At 40.2% G+C, this 20,328-nt stretch overlaps 2 protein-coding genes and 1 long non-coding RNA gene across 3 annotated transcripts in view; 1 reads left to right on the forward strand and 2 right to left on the reverse strand.

Annotated features, from left to right (window-relative positions):
• Positions 1 to 9,120, reverse strand: part of LOC112570001 (inositol-tetrakisphosphate 1-kinase-like) — a 29,306-nt gene extending 20,186 nt beyond the window's left edge. Inside the window, exons 1-3 of the mRNA XM_025248150.1 lie at positions 8,903 to 9,120; positions 8,116 to 8,140; positions 825 to 950 (exon numbers count right to left, since the gene is read on the reverse strand). Of these exons, the coding sequence (XP_025103935.1) occupies positions 825 to 950; positions 8,116 to 8,140; positions 8,903 to 8,985 (234 nt within the window). The 5' untranslated portion in view covers positions 8,986 to 9,120. The remainder of the gene's footprint in view (positions 1 to 824; positions 951 to 8,115; positions 8,141 to 8,902) is intronic.
• Positions 9,121 to 9,390: 270 nt separating this feature from the next.
• On the forward strand, positions 9,391 to 12,662 carry LOC112570004. Its single transcript, XR_003100567.1, has 3 exons — positions 9,391 to 9,605; positions 11,053 to 11,137; positions 12,599 to 12,662. It is a non-coding gene; the product is annotated as an uncharacterized LOC112570004 (long non-coding RNA).
• Positions 12,663 to 15,767: 3,105 nt separating this feature from the next.
• LOC112570002 lies at positions 15,768 to 19,530 on the reverse strand. The gene is made up of 2 exons (XM_025248151.1): positions 18,643 to 19,530; positions 15,768 to 16,531 (listed from the first exon to the last, which is right to left on the reverse strand). The coding sequence occupies exons 1-2, from the start codon at positions 18,715 to 18,717 to the stop codon at positions 16,217 to 16,219; spliced, it is 390 nt and encodes a 129-aa protein (XP_025103936.1). The 5' UTR covers positions 18,718 to 19,530; the 3' UTR covers positions 15,768 to 16,216.
• Positions 19,531 to 20,328: the final 798 nt, after the last annotated feature.

A 20,328-nucleotide genomic window follows, 5' to 3' on the forward strand; every position in this document is an offset into this window, starting at 1 on the left:
AGACAAAGAGACACGGGATTTTCGTCCTTTTTTGTAATTTTGTTTTTGTTAGGCGCGGCTAAGGCTTTGGCCGGAAGCCGCGTTATATAAGCTCATTTACTGCTATTATGTATAATTCAATGTCAATGCCACCTTTCTCAAAGCGATGATTTTTTTTTCTTCAAAAGTATATTAACAAAACCCCTCAATGTCTTTCCTGCTGTTTGGATTTCTTCTATTCGGGGAGGGAGGCAAGGTGGCTGACGCGAGTAGCAACTTGTTTGTTAGGAGCAGCCTGCCCACACTGCACATACCGTGGTGGGAAGTTCGGTGGAAAGGTTTTTACCTGTGTTTAAATCCGACTCCCCGGAGGGAGTGTTGGGCGCAGAGCAGCGCTGATAGGCGGGTAAAAACTAAGTGGTTACGCTTTCTCGTGCATTGCAACACTGTTTACCTACGGGTCGTCTCACAGTCCTTTGGCACCACTTTCTGTTGTTCACTCAGTGCTGTCACTATAATCTTCTCCAGTAATCTCCATAGTTGCTGAAGGGGGAAGGGGGCACGCTAAAAGGCAGTGACGGTGCGGAAGCTGACAACAGGATGCACTACCAGTTAATATACATGCACGAGCAAAAGCGCGCTTCCGTCAACAAGGTATAATCTTGGATACTGCGTGGGCTGGTATATAGCAGGAAGGCTGGGCAAAAAATGAATGAAAACCTAGCACACACATATTAAGTACAAAGTGTTAGTATTCTAAGCTTCACGTCGTGTTGTTCTGGTAAGTAACTTGCACGAATAACTTACTTTAACATTAGGAATAACGTATATTATGAATAGCTTACCTGGATATTATGAATAAGTTTCTGGGCTGTTTTGTTTCCATTGTCGGCCTTTGCCAAGATGTCAGTCACCTTGTGAACGATGGCATCAAACGGACCCTGTGCTTCCAAGGGCTGACCCAGGTCGATCTGTAAAAACAGAATAATCAGTCAGGTCAATAAGTAAATATAGAAGTCATTTCGATCAACAATCAGGCAGGTCGATCTGCAAAATACGAACTTCCCCTCCTCTCCCAAATATTGCTGTGTAATATTGGTGCGGGATCCATAATATTAAGACTTCTTTCGACCTACTGTTTATCGCCGACTTTACTGGCTGATATTCCTGCTGCATATTAACAATTGTGACAGCTGTTAATTAAAAACACCTATCTCTGAGAAGGCATGAAGAAATGATGCCATGGAAAAATCCCCAGATTAAATCGCAAACAGAAAATTAAACCACAACTCAAATCAGTGCAGCTGTCATTCACTACACAGTCTGCAGTTATGTCTAAGCTGACAACTGTTACTCTGTGTAACAATAAACACAAACTGGAAACAAACCCTGAACACACGCTTAATAAACAAAAACTTCCCGTTCTTGTATACTAGAGCACAGAGAGAACATCGAAATCATAGATGTTCATGAGTATTAGAAGCGAAACTTCGAAGTTCAACTAGTACCTGTAGCCCCATTAACTCGCTGAAAAAAATGTGTATGACACACGCACCAGGAATGATGCTGTCTCATCATTCACTGTAAGAACGGACAAGTACAGTGAGGGTGCCATCTTGGCGGATAGGTGTTAAAATCTAGTTAGTACCACTGTGCACCAATAATAATAGAATTTGTATAGCGCGGAAGCAAGCTCGATGCGCTTCACGAAAGTATGGGGCAATGGGGTCTGTAATGTAGTCTGCAGTGTAGTCTTCACAACTGAGTACAAACAAGCACAGCATACATAAACGAGAATGCACCAGTTAGGAATACAAAAACATGATAGAAAGCTGAGATGGGAGTGTGGCGGAGAAAAGACAAAAGGATAGATAGTAATAATAGGCATTTCTGAAAGAAATATGTCTACATCAAAAGGCGTGTACCAAATACGCTGTGCTAAGAGATGGAGGCAGGCCATTTCAAATAGTGGGGTCTGAGGAGAAGGAAAGGAGCGACGGCCAAACGTCTCCAGTCTGATACGTGGAATAGAGAGATCCAAGGTGGGACGAGCGAAATGACCTGCAAGGTTGGTATGCCAACACAAGCTCAGATAGACTGGGGCAAGGTCATGAACAATACATAACAAAGCATGGCGAGCTTGAATGGAGATCACGGAGAAGCGGTTTGTGACATGGTCGGCCTTCCGCTAACGAATACAATGCGGGCAGCACTCTTCTCACCTCTGTGGAGCTTGTCAAGCAGGCGGCCAGCAAGATCTATGAAGAGGGAGAGATACAGTAGTCGAGCCTGGACAACACAAAGGCCGGCATAAGCTGCTTGATGGAGGCGACAGAGAGACTTTTGGTGCGACTGATCCTGGGGAGTTCAAAATGGGCTCGAAAAATAAGTTGACATGATTCTCGAACGACAATGAGGTTTTGAAAAGAACTCCGAGATTTCTGACAGACTGGGAGAAAGTGAGTGATATAGACGGACACAGACAGCGTATGTGCAGAGGCTATCTGGATGACTTCAGTTTTCTCCCCACTGAGCTTTAATTTGTTCTCCAACATCCAGTGTTTGAGCTGAGTACCGGTGAACAGACATTGGAGTTGGCAAGCTGGGTCAGATATCAGAAGCTGAGTATCATCGGCGTAGATGTGATACTGCAAGCCAAAGTGGCCGATCACAGGGCCAAACAATAGAGGCCCGAGAACTGAACACTGAGGCAATCCAGAAAGCACAGCAGCAGGTTCTGAAGCAGAGCCGTGGACACCAACGGACTGGGTGCGATCAAGCCCCAGAACGCTCAAGCATCTCGTACCTTGAGACATTTCAAGCTTCCTCTCGGTCTTTGCTTACTATTTTATATGGATATTACCTACATCCAGGCAAGGGTGGGGTATAAGTGGTAATAGAGTTCATAGGCGTGCGTCTTTTTCAATAGATGTCAGCCGTCCAGGTCTCGAACACACGGTTGCACTGTTTCCCAATCAGAAATATTTAACATTTAGTCTACACGTCACCAAGAATGATTGGTTGTATGACAACTGCGCGAAGCAGTGGTTCGTTAAGTGCAAAAGAATTTGTCTGTTTGTAAAGATTGCAGGCTTTCGGTTTATGAAATAAACAAACTTCCTTCTTGAGATCCCATATCCCGCCACGAATCCAGTCCAACTGGGTCCGGTGCGCACACTTTAAGGAACAGCAGGAGTCAGACTAACTTCTAATGCTCCACTGCCTCGACTTGCATAATCTGCCCGACAACCCTGACTATTCAAAATGTAAATACATGTGTGGGCCACCTGCAAAGGAACTCGTGAAGAAACTGTAACGTTACTTTGTCATATATGTAGTTCCTTTTGGGACTCGCATTTTATACATTTACAATTCTACAGCGAAGGCATAACCTAATCTAGTCACTGCTGTGAAAACGTTTCCATTGATTTCCCATGCATGTAAAACACCAATATGCAAGTTGACCTTTGTTTCAGACGTTCGTTAGCAAGGGAGGTGCGGGAACTGCACGGAGTGATAAAGCAACAATCGTATCCAGAGAGCCTCCCGGCCCTCAAAAATTCATCCGACAACCAGGCCTGCGACCAACTGTCCCACCCAAGCAAAAAAGAACGCGTGACCCTAGACAAGATGTGAGCCGACGACCTGTCGCTCGCGGCTCAACAAGCGAGCGTTTACCTACTGCGCCACCGGGGCACCCCCCGAGGTAAGGATGAGAGCTGTTTCATGCCTGCTCCATCTCCGTCCTTTATCGCACACCACCTGGCTCCTTCAAGTGCAGCTCGAGAGATGGGTATATACCCCGCGTGCGAAGTGTCGAGACGAGGGTGGAGAGGGTCAAGGTAAGGTGCCTATCTATCTTAATGGCATCTTTGGTCAGAGCTACAGTCCTTGTTCGCTCTTGCCCTCTCGCCGAATGGCGCTCGACGGACGTGATAGTGCGTTTCCGATGATTTAATAGCATTGTCAGCCGACGAATATGCTAATGACTGGATGCGCCATTCTTTCCTCATCCCATAGCAAAGATTTTCCTATAAGTGGCAGTAGAAGTGGGTGAAGGAGGGAGGCAGAAAGGTAAGAAATGATGAACAGTTCCATAGCAGGGCGGGTAAGGGGGAGAAATAAACGTGTGGTTCACCGTGTCTAGGGCACGATGCCTAACCCTCTTCTTCCACCGCTTTGACCATCCCTGATTAATCAGGCACCCGTACTGCTTTGCTGCTGCTGGGTGGAGGCGGCGGTGTGTGTGTGTGAAGGTTTTAGGGGTGAGGGTGGGGAGTTGATGGTTGAGGTGAACCCAAAACTCCTCCTTGCACTGACCACTAAGCTACAGAGCCCTTCCCGAAGACGAAAACAAAAGACAATTACCCACAAAACATCACTCGCGGGATGACGAAGCACCTTACAACAGGTAAACTGATTTAAATATGTAACTCGGTCAAGCGTGAACGTACGCAACGGTCGTTGCGTCTGAATGCCGACAAGCGTCCTCTGGAATGAGAAATGACTACGTGAAAAAGGGTCGGGACAAAGAAATGCTTTAATAATAAGGCAATCCTTAGCTTCGTTTTGAGATTCAACATCTCAATAGAAAAAGGTGCGGTTGGGCGACCGCTACAAAAACATTTTGTGAAGTTTGGAGTAGAAGAATTAGACTACTACTACAGCACATCTTAGCACTCCTCGCCAGGAACTTGTCAGTGTAGAGTAGAGCGGCCTAGCCAGCTATCTAAGTGACAGGCGCATTCTAGATGGCGCCGCCCTACGACCTCGCGAACAGTCGCGTTCACTGGATGATAGGCAACAGGCGGACATGAGTGAAAATGGGGAAATGAGGGGGAGGTGATCTTGTGACTTTCAGGATACGACATCACTACTGATCAATTCCTGATTTAAAAAAGAGCTGATAATAACATGAGATGACTGGCTGAATGACACAGTTAATGGCTTCTAGGATTCATACTCCCAAAAGGGATTCATACTCTCAACAAGAATATCTTGAAACTAGCGTTCGTCTAGATTTCGGATATCATTTCTTTCACACTAGAGGTAAGGCAACTCCAGAAAGCGTATCATGATGTAGCTCCTAATGTTGATGTACCGAATTGTTTCAGAATGGGAAGAAATGACATTTCTTTCATTAAAGATCAAACATGGCACAATTTTTTCTGTATGGATCTGAGGCACAAAAAAGTCACCTTTGATAAACAGTTTTAACCCTCCCCCCTTTACCTTTAGATGACAGTAAAACTCTCTTTGCCCTTCCAATCTGTGCCGTCTACCTTGAGATTGTTTAGAAATAATAGCTCACAAAAAAAGTAAAAAATGTCTCTACCTCACTACTGCTGTCATGGATGACCTAGTAAACTCTCAATTTTCATAGTCTCTTTCAACTGTTTGAGCAAGAGAACTGTAGGCTGGTTGCTTCATAAAGCATAAAGATGGCTACTAGCATAAAGGCTTCTTAAGATGATCAGTGGTAACTCATGGCGTCTGGGAAAGGGCACAAGTATAACACTGAAAAATGCTATGCCCTACAGATGATCTCAATAAATATCCCAGACAAGTGATAAATCTGAAGGCAAATTAACTCTGGTAAAATTAAGAATGTATCAGTTCCTACTGTCTGTGTTTCATTCTACACCAGATGAACAACAATCACACAGGGTGAGGTGTGTACAGCTGGGTTTATGGCAGAAACAATAAGTTGTGCCTGTCTGACGTTGACCAGTTTTTCTCATTCCTGGACATAATCTCTAAAATACGCTAGACCAAACTTTTGACATCTTCAGAGCAAACAACAACAAACACTGCTGCAAAACTAAGTATTTTGAATATTAAACTGACATATGCAGAAGAAAAGATACAACATTATATGTATGGCATCCTCCTTTAGCTACAATGGCAAAATATAATAATAACAAAAGACAATGAACTGTCCTCCCATGTTAATTTCACCTCAAATACCCAAAACAGCAATGTCATGGGTCACTGGCTCCCATCTTCCCTTTAGAACATCACGTGCTTTGGATGTAGCACCTGTTCACACAAATGATAGGCCAAAAAACATGATCTACAGATGAAGCAAGTTTTAATCATCTGTCCTTGTAACTAGCAATTGTGGATTCCTTTAGAGATATGGTTCAGTCAGATACAGTGACCGTGCATGCTCACAAACCAACTGCTTCAGGCCAGCAAATAAGTTTTTGTTTGAGAGAGGGGGGGGGGATGAAAAAGAGAGGAAATTGGGGAGAAGGGCAGGAATAGGATATATATATATCAGGGCACTGCCTGCCTCAAATACCTCCTAAACCATGTTTTTCTTTATGTGTTGCAAACTAAAAATAAAATAGCTCTTTTTAGCCATTTATTATTTAACAGTGTTAAAAAAATAAATGCAATAACTCTCTGGTATAAAATATTCAACTTATTTTGAATCACCATGTCTATTTCAACAGTCTAAGTGCCGTGAGAAGCTGCAAGCTGTCATGTAAGTCATAAACTGAATGAACACTAAAAACATGTTCACCACTCTTCAAAACCTCTCTGCTCTGGTGTCCATCACTGAAGGCCGAATCATGGAAAATTTTTTTAAAGATATACCTTACTACTTAAAAGCAAAAGCTTTGTTTCTACACTTCTTCTGTGGTAAACTGTTGTTTTTAATCTATCAGTCATCACTGATCCAATTCTGCTACTCACTGTACAAGATAAGGTTAGTGATAGACACAATACTTTCTTTCATACCCATTTCTTTGCTGCTTGCATTTAATATACTGAAACCAATATTTTCAAGGAGAATATTCCACTTCAAAGTTGGTCAATCTGTAACTAGGCATGCAACAGGAGCATTAAGTTCCCTAGATTTAGCAGCCGTCATATCATAACGGTCTGTGAGACTGGAAATAAAACCATAAGTTTGGTCCACTTCAAGTACACTTAAAATCTTCACTATGATACTGTGAGATAGCAGTCGAAGTATTCTGATCTTCTAATAACTGAGTTGGTCTTTGTGAAACAGCATGGTAAGGGAGTGGCAGATGCAAACAAGATAGATACAATACACATACATGGAAAAGAAAAGATGCCACATCTTAAGTGAAAAACATATATTTTTACATCTGTCATGCTACCTTTTTACTTTATTATTACTGTTTTACCCTATTATAAATCATATTATGTCACCAACCCCACAACTGCATTTATGATAGAATGGATTACCCTTAGAGTTATCTCAAATTATGGATAATGTCATCCCTTTATGCTGCCACCCTCATCTCTGGCCCAACACTTGTGTGGGACAATGGTGGCAAGATAACAAGTTGGGACTGTATAATTATGTGGACTGCTTTCAATATACCATGCTCAAATTTATCAGTAACAATGACTACAAAGCTTAATAATAGACACCAGAGTGGCACAGTTCTGAAATTCTTCTCCTTCTAAATTCAACAGCTGAGATTCTGTACACAGATGTACTTCCACAGCAAAATCATGTGATGGTGAGCATGGTGTATTTTTCTATTGAAACTAGAAGAATGTGTTGGCAAGCTAAATTACATGTCTAAATTTCTCAAAGTTCTCATCATTATTCTGAATCAATAATCTGAATGATAATTATAACAAAAATGGTGGATAGTGAATGGAAGACCAGAGTTGCCAGTTCAGCTATCAGTCTGACTAGATCAAGCATCATTTTGTATGATACTGTGTAATAATCAAAAAGAGCACAGACAGAAAAATGGTGTCAGTCGTACAAAGGACCCTCAATGAAATACACTTTATCCTGATGCATATAAATTTATCAGCCACTGAATGTTTACATAAATAGCATCACAAGTTAGTCTATTATTTTAGACACTAACACTGGGACAATACCACTTATCAAAGATAATAGCAGTCTCTTTCAGTGGATAGGGATGTTGACAAAAATTAGTAATAAAACTCTAAATGCTGAAAATGGCAAATATTGACAAATCTCATAAAAATATAGCAACCAAGAGCTAATACAAATCATTACTGTTTGGTTTAACAAAAACAAATATCAGTGTCACAACCATTAATGACGTTACAAAGTGGACTAATACTGACACAAGCACAAGTGTTAATCATAAAATTAATCACTAAAATGTTTACCTTTACAAGTTCAATCCCAGCATTCCTGCAATATAAAAGAACCATTTATAAAAATGAAACCTTTATTAAGTACAAAGAAAAGTCATTAAGAACATGCAATGCTTAGACTGCTCCTATAAATTGGCACTGACCATAATTTTATGTTGGCTATATGCCCTTGCCCACAGACTTATTACACTTATAAGTGTACTAATTGGCCAGCTTCATTATTTATTAATAATCAAAAATAAGCTCAACAAACAGTAGACTGGGACAAAAATATAAGGACAAAACACTACACTTATTAGTGATATTTCAAATCTTGCCATTACACTGATATATTTTCTGTACAGTTTTGTATCTAGATGGATGAGACTTCATCTAAAATTGGGTTTTTAAATATGCTGATCAACATGTACATTAATCATTCTATAATGCAAGACACCGCAAGCAAATGTGGCTGGTGGATCATATTCACTAAAACATCTATCATAACAGATATTATAAGTGTTGCTACAGTACTAAAATATGCGGTTTCATGTAACAGGACTGCTGGCTACTCCCAGCTCTACTTTAAAGTGGAGCAAATTGTGCTTATGTTAGCAACGCTAATGACGGTGACTGGATGAGTCACCATAAAAGGAGGAACTGCGTTTGTGTGTGTTTTAGCGCGTACAGATCCCACAAGAAACTGCGTAAAAACTGCACTGATCCTACGTACAGACAAGACATGCGAGCGATTTTATACACAACGCGCTTGCTACATCGCGTGGTTCTTTAAATCGGAATAGAAACGGAACGTACTCACCTGAACAGTAGCCTTTGCTCCTCGAAATTAAGCTTCTTGCTTTTCTTTTCGCTAATCCAATACCCCACCCGCTTCATTGTCATAGCTTACTGGCTGCCGTCGATGTAATGGTCGCTGCCAACATTGCAATCAGGCGTCACCTCCTCAAAATCGAGTAACCACAACTAAGCTCACGCAACTGGTTTGCTCCGAACCTGCCGCTGGTAAACATAGCTAACCTTTGCGCCTGCGCACACAAGCCAGTACGCAACAAGTTGTGCTTTTGAAGTTGTTTTATCATCTCCTCTTTAAATAATAACCTGCCTTAAAATATTCACAAAACCTTTTGAAGATGAAGTGATCTTTTGCATAAGAAAGTTTCATTAAAACGATGTTAGGAAAAAACACTGCAGGTGATTCAGTGACTGTGTACAGCACTTCTGTGACACGAAGTTTGCGGTGAAAAAAACTACACTCAGTCGTGTTGCTCTGAATCTTATGAGAAAAACCTGTGAAAATAAAGTGTTACTTTCCTTCATATGCGTTTCACTTTCAATCACCTTGAAATTTATAGTGTTTGGCCATCAATTATAAAATAGTCCCAAACAGCTTTGTTAGCAGTTTGTGCGAATCTATGAATATGGCGGCATGCTAGTGATGTGGACGTGAGTTGCCAAGTGCTGGATGAGTCAGATCACGAGTATTTTTTTTACCTGTGTCTTTGGTATGCGTACATGTATTTGGCATTATTTATGATTATTTTGCTATTCATTCGATCGTGTGTGTGGTTCCAAATTACAAGTTAGCTGAAGCTACTAATATACGGTACTGATGAGACGCGCGTACGTACACGCTGACACAGATCGAACCTTGGGGACACGAAGCATCATGATCATATTATATTACGCTCTAAAGTACTTCATGAGAGCCAAAAGTATTCTATTTAAAGTGCATTACTTGCCAAAATACATCGATTTTCAATTTATGGGATACAACCTAACTGGCATTGATCGAATGATGAATGTGCACGGTTTCGCACGAAGATATGTTGATAATTTTAAATGTAGCAAAATAACTTTTGAGCCTTCAGATATGCCAAGCCTTTAAAATCCATGCTAAATAACTATAAGAGCACCATTTGTTAAAAATATAGGAAAATGTCAATCCTTTAAGTTTTCTTCATAATTTGTTCTGTATTATGTTCATATTTTAGGTCTTTCATTGAGTTAGTACAGTATAGTGACCTCACAGCAATGGTAGGAAGAAAATACATTGGGAAATGAAATGAAAAACAGTGTATATCCATTTCATTCTTTTCACATAACTAATTCACGTCTTGGTTCTTTATAGATTTTATATGTAAGAAAACACAGCAATTTAGATATTGCTATTTTTATCATCAAGATGAGACTAATAAAAATAGAATTAGGAAAAAACCTTAGAAATATAAGCTTAGGTAGAAGGCTGAGATAGTTTATCAACTAGTGATTATTTCGTTTACTTAATTAGAAACTGTAACCAACTTAGAAACCTATCATGCGCAAATTTAGTACTGGATATGGTGCTACCATGTTTCCCTCAAAATAGGACCTAACCCGAAAATAAGCCCTAAATATAATCACTAGTTAAGATGGTCAGCCAGGTGGATTTTGTTTGTCCATTGATGGACATTGAATTATAATGAAATTAATATAGTACAATACAAAACATCTTTATTAATCCTTTTCAGGAAATTATTTTTCTGCCAATGTTACTATTACATACAACATCAGACATTGCATGACACTTTAAGAATAACATCAAATATAAACATACATAGAAACAAAAAGGAAGAAAGACTGGGTGCTCCGGGAACTGGAGCCAGCTTTATGGGAACTTTCACTCAAAGACGTGTCCTAACCATGATTACGTTGTATATGTATGTAAATAGCGTTATGATTTATGATGATATTCTAGAAGATGAAATGACTGTATTCGAAAAATGTAAATGTTTGTACTTAAAATAAATAAACATTTTGTACTTGAATAAATGTACATTTTTGTACATGAAAAATAAGGCATTTACCTAAAAAAATGAGACATTCTCTGGAAATAAATCACACCAAAGTTCCATTATTTTGCTGCACAGTAACTAAAAATCCTGTGACTGAATGCTGTTGTTCTGGTGACAGGAATAGTTAAGATATGGTCATCAGATGAAGAGCATAGCTGTCTGGCTGGGATGTAGGGGAAGAGAAGTTAACAGAAATTTGCCAAGTATGAGTATATTCAAGTTTTTCTTAGTATCTTCACCAAGACTTGAATTGTGATTTTTTTTAAAAACATATCTATCTATTTCTCTTCATGCACCAGGTTACACATAAGGCCTCAACCAGAGTCTGCCACTGATGTCGATCGGGTGAAACCTACTCTAGGTGACCACATGTCCAGCCCTTTCCTTTCATCTTCCTTTCCACTGTTCTTCTCCAAGTTTCTTTTGGGCGGCCTTGTTTTCTTCGGCCATCTGGAGTCCATCGTAGGGCAGCCCTGGAGAGGTCTGCTGTCTGCTGGTGGAGCACATGTCCAATCCATCGCCAACGCCTTTGCTGAACCTGCATGGTGATGGACTCGGTTTCAGTTCTTTGGTGGAGTTCTTCGTTGGTGATGATATTTGGCCAAAAGATGTTAAGTATTGGCCTGAGGCATCTGTTTTGGAAGACGTCAAGTCTGTTACTGATGGTCTTGGTCATCTTCCATGATTCTGATCCGTAAAGGAGGGTGCTGATTACATTTGACTTGAAGATTCTCAGCTTAATCTTCTGACTGATGTTTTTTGCCTTCCATGTGTTCCTGAGTGAGGCTTTCACCAGTCGGGCTCAAATCTCCACCTTCATGTAACAGGGTAGATAGGATGCGGTTCTCTTACCCCAGTCTTTCCACAACAACAAAAGACAACTCTTTCATGGGTTCGGGATCATTTTACTCCAACGCCAGTCGATGGTGCTGGCTATGGCAGAACTCTACACAACACACTTGCGCTCTCAGAGGAATGTCCTCCCACCTCTGCGCTGACTCCTCACGTTCTGACCACTGGCCTCTTCCCCCGACCTTTGTGCTGTACTCCCCACAAACACACTTGCGCACCTACACCCTATCACTAGTCGACTCCCTCCAGCTCTCCTTCGGTCAGGGATTACCTCCCATCGCCAGCCTGTACCTTCCCTGTGTGCGTGCGTGTATGTGTGCGCATGCCATCTTCCATCCTACTCATAGTTTGATGCTGTCTTGGACTCTGGCATTCACTCATACTTTTTGTTTTCTTTGCTCTGACCTTCAAGCCAAGATTTCCAGCTGTTTCTGAGAAGGCATTTGTTTTTTTCCTGCATGTCTTGGTGGCGGTGTGACAACAGGGCAATGTCATCAGCAAAGTCCAAGTCTTCCAGTGTTGTTGTTGCTGTCATAGTCATGGTCCATCTGATCACTCTCCTCTCACTGTCGGTGGAAGTTTTAAAAATTTTTAAACATAAACACGCATCAATTCTAATCTGAACAAGTGCATTACCGTAGTTGAAAAAAATTGCATACTTTTACAGTATTTAGAACCTTTAAATTTTTCTGAACATAGATTTTATCTGTAAAGTGATTTTGTAATGCTTTATAATTTTTTTTAGATTTGGTACTTATTTTGACAATGACAAGGTTTATGGAAATAATATTCTGAAATATTTTTGTTTTCAGACAAAAATCATCACCAGGAGGATGACAGTTTGTATCCAGTTGGGCAGTTTCAGATAGTGAAATTTTTCTAAGCAGTTTTCTTTCAGAATATGACACGAGCATGAAATTCAGACAGCGGCTTGCATGGTTAGGTGTTATTCTTTATTTATCTGCTTCTTTTGGCTTTGTCTACTACATCTTTGAAATCAGTGAACATTTTAATTCATATGCATTAGAACATGTCCAAAATTACCATGGAGATTCAGCAATTAGTTTGAGTAGCTCCTTTTGGCAGCATGTGACAGATATTCCTATGGCAGTGTGGCTGTTATTTTTCTTGCTACCTTATCTGCAAATATTTGGCATGTTGTTGGCTGGAACAAGAGCAGAACCATGGCGCAGTACTGCATTTCTCTGGCCAGGCATTGTGTTCAACAAGTGGCAGAAACTGTACAAACGTTTAACTGGTCATACACGACAAAGCAAGCCCATCAATTCAACATTTGTCTTCAATGGACATGTTGTTATAGACACATGATTCCATGATGCTGATAAGTATTGAGATTTGATAGAATTGAAACTTTTATATGTGCGTATGCATGTGTGTGTGTATGTGTCTGGGGAATACACAAATGTATGCATACAAGTTTGATAAATTTTGAAAAATATCTTTTGGCTTAAACATTTTTCTGTGCTTTAGTTAGAACACACACACAATACTGGGTGTTCCTGTGGCCTGGTTGGAAAGACTTGTCAAGTCAGGTCATGAGTCATGGGTGTGGATATCACTGAGAACTTTATACACTGAAGATATCAAATTGAACAAGAGTAAGAAATTTTTTTAATGAAATTTAACTTTAAATATCCCTTTTGGATTATATAAAAGGATCATGAACTTTTTTTTCAAGGAAGAAGCCACTTACCATCACTGTCACTCATTTACAAGAATCATATTAACATTTTATTTTGGAACTTGAAGTCTGGTGGTGCTTTGTGTAAGTTACTGGTATATTTGAATAAGAGTTACTCTTTCATGTAATTGAGAAGTCCTTTCTTACTGATTTATAACTTTAATTAATTGACAGTTGTCTGGTCTTTTTTTTCTTTTTACAAAAAGTTTTTTCCATTAAACTAAATATTTTAAAGTTTTTTTAAAAATTACTTTTCATGACTTTTGAGTAAGTCTTACATGAATGCCAACAAATAACTGACAAAATGAAAAATTGGTAGTTGACACAAAGACCTTAAGAGCATGTTATTTGGAATAGAACATTAAATAATTTGTATTTCCATACAGCCTTATATGATAAAAAAGAAATATTTTACAAAAATATTCAATTTACTCTTAATTTCCTTGCTTGAGTTCATAAAAAAAAAAATTTATTTGATGGGGCATAATATTGTGAAAAACGATCACATTTACTCTTTTTTTTTGTTTGTAAATGGCTGAAGGAAAAAGAATAGTTGCTAATTGAAAAGTTAACGATAATTTATCATTTAAAAAAGATTTTGTTTGGTTACTTAATATTTTCATGAGATCAAAAGGTTTAGTCACCTTTAACTTGTATTGAACTGTGAAGCTTGAACTATATCTGTGATAAATCTTTTCATTTGGAGTGTAGCAAAAATTCTGACATTGTTAATAATGGCAGAGATGTGGGCATGGAGTTAAAGTACTGGCAGGTTGATTGCAAAGTTGAGTGTTATAAGGTAAAGTGCTAGTGAAATACACAAGAGAGGTTTCCCCCCCCCCCCCCGGCTTCTTTCAGGGAGATGAGAAATCTGATTTTTTTTTCTATCTTTAGATTCTCTTCTGTGGACTAGGGGTGTGTGAGTGTGCATTATTGTGTCGGGCATGTTGTATAAATTTTAAGATTTCCACTTTGAGCTTCCATGCAGTAAATTCTGCAGAACATTTTCAAGACACTTTTGAGGTTTTCTTGTTTGGTTACCATAAAATCAGTGGTATGAACAGACCATGATTGCTTATTGCTGAAGTTTTCGTGAGAGAATTATATGGATTATTTCCTTTATTCTGATATCTTGAGGGGTGCCATTGATTGGTCAGTGATTTAGCTATTATGTTTGGTATTGATTGTTTTATATAGTTTTTATTATCTGGATTCAGAAATCCTAAATTCTTGTGCATTTAATAAGTGAGCATCATTCAGCATATTATTGTCTATATGGGAAGACTGTAATTTCAAAAAACTTTGTAATTCAAGAGGTAGTTATCAAAGCTTCCAACCAGACATGCTGCTATGAAGAAACATTCCTGTCAGAAGATTATTGGCTGAAGAAACATTTTTTTCTGACTGATTTTAAAGAAAATATGATGCTTAGTTTGGATGAAAAGTGATTTGAGCATGTGATTTTAAGCATTAGGAGAGAATGGAAGTTTCTTAACTTTGTCATTATGACAATGTTTTATGAAGACAAAATATGAAAGTAACTTCATGAAGTATGAAATTTGTTCTTTTAGAAATAATCTTTTCTGAGGGTTTACTATGCAGTTTGGTAATTTTTAAGCACATGTGGAACAGGTTATTGCACATATTTACAGTTTCTTTAGTCCTGTTTCCCTCTTCGTAAGAGATAAAACTATTGACTTCTGGTGGAAATAATTTTAAGAAAAGTATAGGTCAAGATAAGTTGACACATTTTACTTACAAGGTGATTGGTATTATTTTCAAAAACATGGAATCAGTATTGTTGTCATGTGCTATCTGCACTTAATGAACTGAAACTCTTTTTGTGCAATTTTTCACAATACCCACTTTTGGCACTTTACACTGAAATCCTTGAAGTCTTAATATGTGAGAGACAATGTATTGGTGGATGTGTTTTTGTAAAATGGAAAATGCCTACCCAATATCTCTCTTCTTCTTTCTCTTTGTGTGTATGTGTGTTTACAACGGTTAGGTCCTGTCACCAATACAGGATGGATAGCTTCCAGAGTTCAGATCTCATCTTGAGCACGCTATGCTTTCTACATCTGTTTACAAGGCTGGCTGGCTTAGTAGTTGTTGGCTTGGTGTAAAACACCAATCCCCTTGTGTGTGTGCATGAATGAGTGAGAGATTTGAGGTTAGAAAACATTTTTTAGGAAGAAGATTATTTCTTACAGATTTGGCACAATTGACAATGTGTTGTCATTTATTGTCATCCATCTTTTTTCTTTTTTTTAATTTTATTTAGGACCAAACAAATAGTTTCCCTGACTTTACTAAATATTCACAGTCTAAAATATGGAAATGCATTTTAATATTAAAAAAAATCAATCATCTTAACAGCTATCACAATATTAGACTGCTAAAATCAAACAATGTGGTGTAACAAAATTCAATAGTTTAATAGTCTCAAAAATCCAAAATACTTAAGTGAGGCTTTCTGCATTTAAAACATGGTTGCTCAGCCAAACCAGGCTTTACACAAGTGGAAGAACATGAGAATGGAAGTGCCATCTAAGATAAAACATGCATATGCTTGCTACCAAAATTTGGTACAAGTTCCCCACCCATGGGCAGACTTGCTCCCTACCATAAATGGGAACCCCAAAACAAGCTTTTGCGTCACGTTCAGTTTTTCAGAGTATCGTCCGAAAATATTCGCGAAAGGTGATGCTTGCACACTGGACAGCTACAAGAACCGTCTGGCCACCCACCAGGCGCTGAAGCTTACGACAAGGGACAGGACCAGAGAGACTACCACCAGCAGCAACAAGCGTTTTCTGCGCCTCTGCCGACTCAACCTGCCACGCCTGTCGTCGCACTGCTGGATCAGCTGCAAGCAGTCGTCGTACATGAACATAATCATGCGCCATCGCTCCTGCAGCACCTCAATGTTGTTGACTACTGTCCGTTCTCCCAGCACGCGCAGAGCCAGCTGGTGGTAGTCCTCCTTCGCCTGACCATACGTTCGTTGGCTCTGGTCGTCGTCTCGGGTTAGGCGCTTCTGTAAAAGCATGCAGGCGCACACACACACACATGCACGCGCGCACCACGCAAAACAAAACAGGGTTGGTCAGTCAATCATGTAGCTTTGTAATATGTGAATAATACTGTCATTTAAAATGTGCATGTGCAAACAGTTTTAGATAAAGGAAGCGAAAACATGGATACACATTCCTGACATAAGTACATGCTTGACCTGAATCATGCTGTGATACGTGATTGTTTACGGGGCAACTGAGTTAATTAACATTGTACAATGGGAGTGTGCTTGATCCTACAATTCATAACCTACTAGGGCTTATCATACATTCACATCACAACATCCAAAATATGAATTAGACAGTTCTCCTTGGATTGCTCTTGCGCAACTGTTTAACTTAAGATTTGAGATGAAAGATCACTTCTCTGCGGTCACTGGGATGGGTGGCGGCTGTCATACATCGAAAATTGCCTTTCTGCATCTTGAACAATTACTTTGAACACTGTTCGTCCACTTGTGTTCTTGGTTTCGCGAGGGTTCGTTTTTGATTTCAGTACACAGCTGTGCTCGTGAGGATCATTACATTCATACCGGGGTTAACCATAAGTCGAGTTATATTTATTTTCCCTTTCGGAAAAAAATCATAACTTTATGTGTACAGGATGAAAGGGATATTTCACTCGATTATGACAAGTAAGTGTGTGTGTGGGCGGCCCTCACGTTTCACTCCGCGAGTTACTGGCAGTCCTGGTTTTGGGGGCTCTCGTGACTTCATAGAGAAAGCGAATTGATACAGAAAAGGAGACATGTAGACACAACATATCACTACAATCACGATGTATAGCATCGTGGTCACAATGACATTTTGCCACATTCAGCTAAACTTACACATAAAACCTCAGCAACCAAAAAACCCAATAAAATACATCACGTTAAATCTCATTTATCCAACCCTCAGGGTAGTATGGATGAATGAGAGCTGAAAACCCGAAATCGAGAAGACGGGTGGTCCTGTACTTAAAATTCAAACACGTAGGTCTGCAGCTGTAACTATGGCAACGCGCATTCTGCTAAACACTCTATCAGGTCATAGGCCACGCCCTTTGGCTGGCTCTTCCAGTACACTTCATGTGGTTGTTGGCGGTGTACATCTCTCCCTTAGACCACAAACAGCCAAATATTAACTGTAGCACATGATCCTGACTGCAGCCATTGAAAGGCTTTGTTTTTGGCGACATATGACGGTCTTCACACGTGCATTCTCAGAAGAGCTGCCATTCCTTTGATTGAACAGAAATCCGCTTATTGCTGCTGGAGAAATTTTTGGGACCTGGTCTCAAGCAAAGAAAGGAGAGGAAAGAAACCCAAATGAATTGGCAGCAGACGAGACATCCACTTTCTTATGGACCCGCCAACCCCTCATCCTTAAAAGAAGAAGAAGAAGAAAAAAAGTCGGGTTGTTGAGAATTATTACTGGGTGCAGAAAATACTGCTTTAAGACGTAACATGTGATGTTTTTATACTTTGTTATGCTTTCTATATATGTTATCCTCTATAGCTCAGTTTGCGTGTGTGTATGCGCGCGGAGAAAGGGAGCTAAAAATCTGAACACTCTAGCAATAAACGCGATAGACATCAGTGACGCTGCCAACAGCCTGTTGCCGACAGTAAAGAAACAGCAGACAGCCAAACTTTAAGGCTTTCTGCAGACTAGAGATAAGATTTAAAAGCTGTCCTCAGCACCTAACAGTTGGAATTCAGGCAAGAATGCAAATATTGAAAAAAGAACATTAGCTTCAAGTAAACACGAATTTTGGAAAGGTGCCTCCAAATAGGAGGTATAAAACAAAACATGGAAAAAAATTTGCGGAAATAACAGACTTGGCAATGAAGCCAAAGGAATTACCACGGACGATCTAATGAAGGATATTGACGCTAATGAAGAGACAGAGTTCCGGACCAAAAGAAAACAAAAATATATATTAACCCCTTGATTGTGATACACCAACACACACAAGAAAGAAATTTAGTGACAAGCACAGAGAAAAGACGGAGAAATGAACAGAGTACACACACAGAAGTCCACTCCACATTAAGACACCGACTATCCGTTGGAGGTGAACACCACTTACTTTCACGCTCCTTTTTCGGACAACACCCGTGTCCGTCACACCCAGAAAAGTTGTCTCCATGACTTGATCAGCCATGTTGCGTCTTTCCTCGCTGAACGGTCCACCCTCAGGGGTTCGCTGGAGCTGAACGTCACGCTGACCACTCTTACGTCACATCATCCACCCCGAGAAGCAAAGCAGCTCATATATTTATGTGGCGAAGCTGGAAAAAGTGCGACTTGATGTTGACAGTGACGCTGGACGAACCGGGAAGCGATGGCAGCGGTTATAATAATTTGCAATTGTTTCGATGACTTGACAGTTGTATCCTCTGCGGTAAGGAGTATCAATTTCATTACCCCTGGCCGAATTACAGTCAGTGCGAGATCGAATTTCTGAATTACCGTCTATGTGGCGGGCGGGCACAGACCAGCTAGAGTATTCCCGTACACCTGCACGGTTCGGTGCTGCTGACGCCGACAAAGCCAGCACTGTACATGCACATGCACATCGCAGTGTGATTTATGTTGGCCCGCGTATCAGGAGCTGAACATCTCTAGGATGGAAGAACTATTCTGCAGAAAATGTTTTCGGGGGTTCGCTGGATATCATTGACTCAAGTGAGGATAGTTAGCGTAGAGTGGCACCATCACCTGGGCACTGGTTCTGCCAGCAGCTCAGGTGAGCGGACGTTTAGCTTGCCCTTGCACATGCTTGTGAACAGCAGCACATCTCCGTAGGAACCGCCCACAGCACACGTGTGCACCTGAGATGGCGGTTATAGAAAGGTAAAAGAGGCATGCGAAACAGCAGGTGAGAAATTACCGCAGCCAGGGCAAGCGGTGCTGGCAGAAGCGTGAGGATCGAGTGAACCTGGGAACCAGCTCACTAAGCTGCACTTTTGTTCGTCTTTAACACGCACACATAAGGAAACACACAAAAACTTCAACACACTCTTTCACTCTCTCTCTCTCTCTCACACACATACACACACGCGCGCGCGTATTCCAAGAGCGCTGACTTTTTTCTCTCCTTCAACTGTTTATTTCGAGCTTGCAACGCATGCATCAGCCAAACAAATAGGTTCGGGTTAAGGCCAGGGTCATGTACTTCGGTAACGGAAGTCTCTTGACCAGTTGATTTATTTGATCTTTTTAAATGTTAATGATGGTTGTATAGCGCGGAATCCCAGCATGTGGCCAGGTTCTCCGCGCATTACGTTACTTACTTGTCCATGAAAATGGTTTATGATTTATAGGGAGCTGGTATAATTTATCCTAATAAGCGTAAGAGGGTTGAGAGCACCTCGTATGGTATGATAGGAGTTAAAGTGACAGACTCGACAAACTCTCATTTCGTAACATCAACATTTTTTCTACGTAAACGAGTCGTCCTGGTCGAGGTTGAAAGTGGTTGACGCCAGTGACCCTCAGGGTGAATCATTGGTGTGACCAAGGACCGTAGAGAGAACTTGATTTATCAGCGACTTAAATTAGTGGCTTAGTTACGATACATCTTGCGATCAGTGGTGGGTCGTGTGCTTCCAGCTTGTCATGGAAAAATGTCCCAGTAAAGATTTTTGCTGTTAATACCTATTTAAAAATGGAGAAAGGAAGTATATCGCAGTTAGGGTGATTTAGGTGCTGACTATATAATTTATAACTGCACATATTTCTTTGTGACTACGTGTTTACTTTGTTTTAAAAA

This window comes from Pomacea canaliculata, linkage group LG8 (assembly GCF_003073045.1).
Source record: "Pomacea canaliculata isolate SZHN2017 linkage group LG8, ASM307304v1, whole genome shotgun sequence".
Taxonomy (NCBI): Eukaryota; Metazoa; Mollusca; class Gastropoda; order Architaenioglossa; family Ampullariidae; genus Pomacea; species Pomacea canaliculata.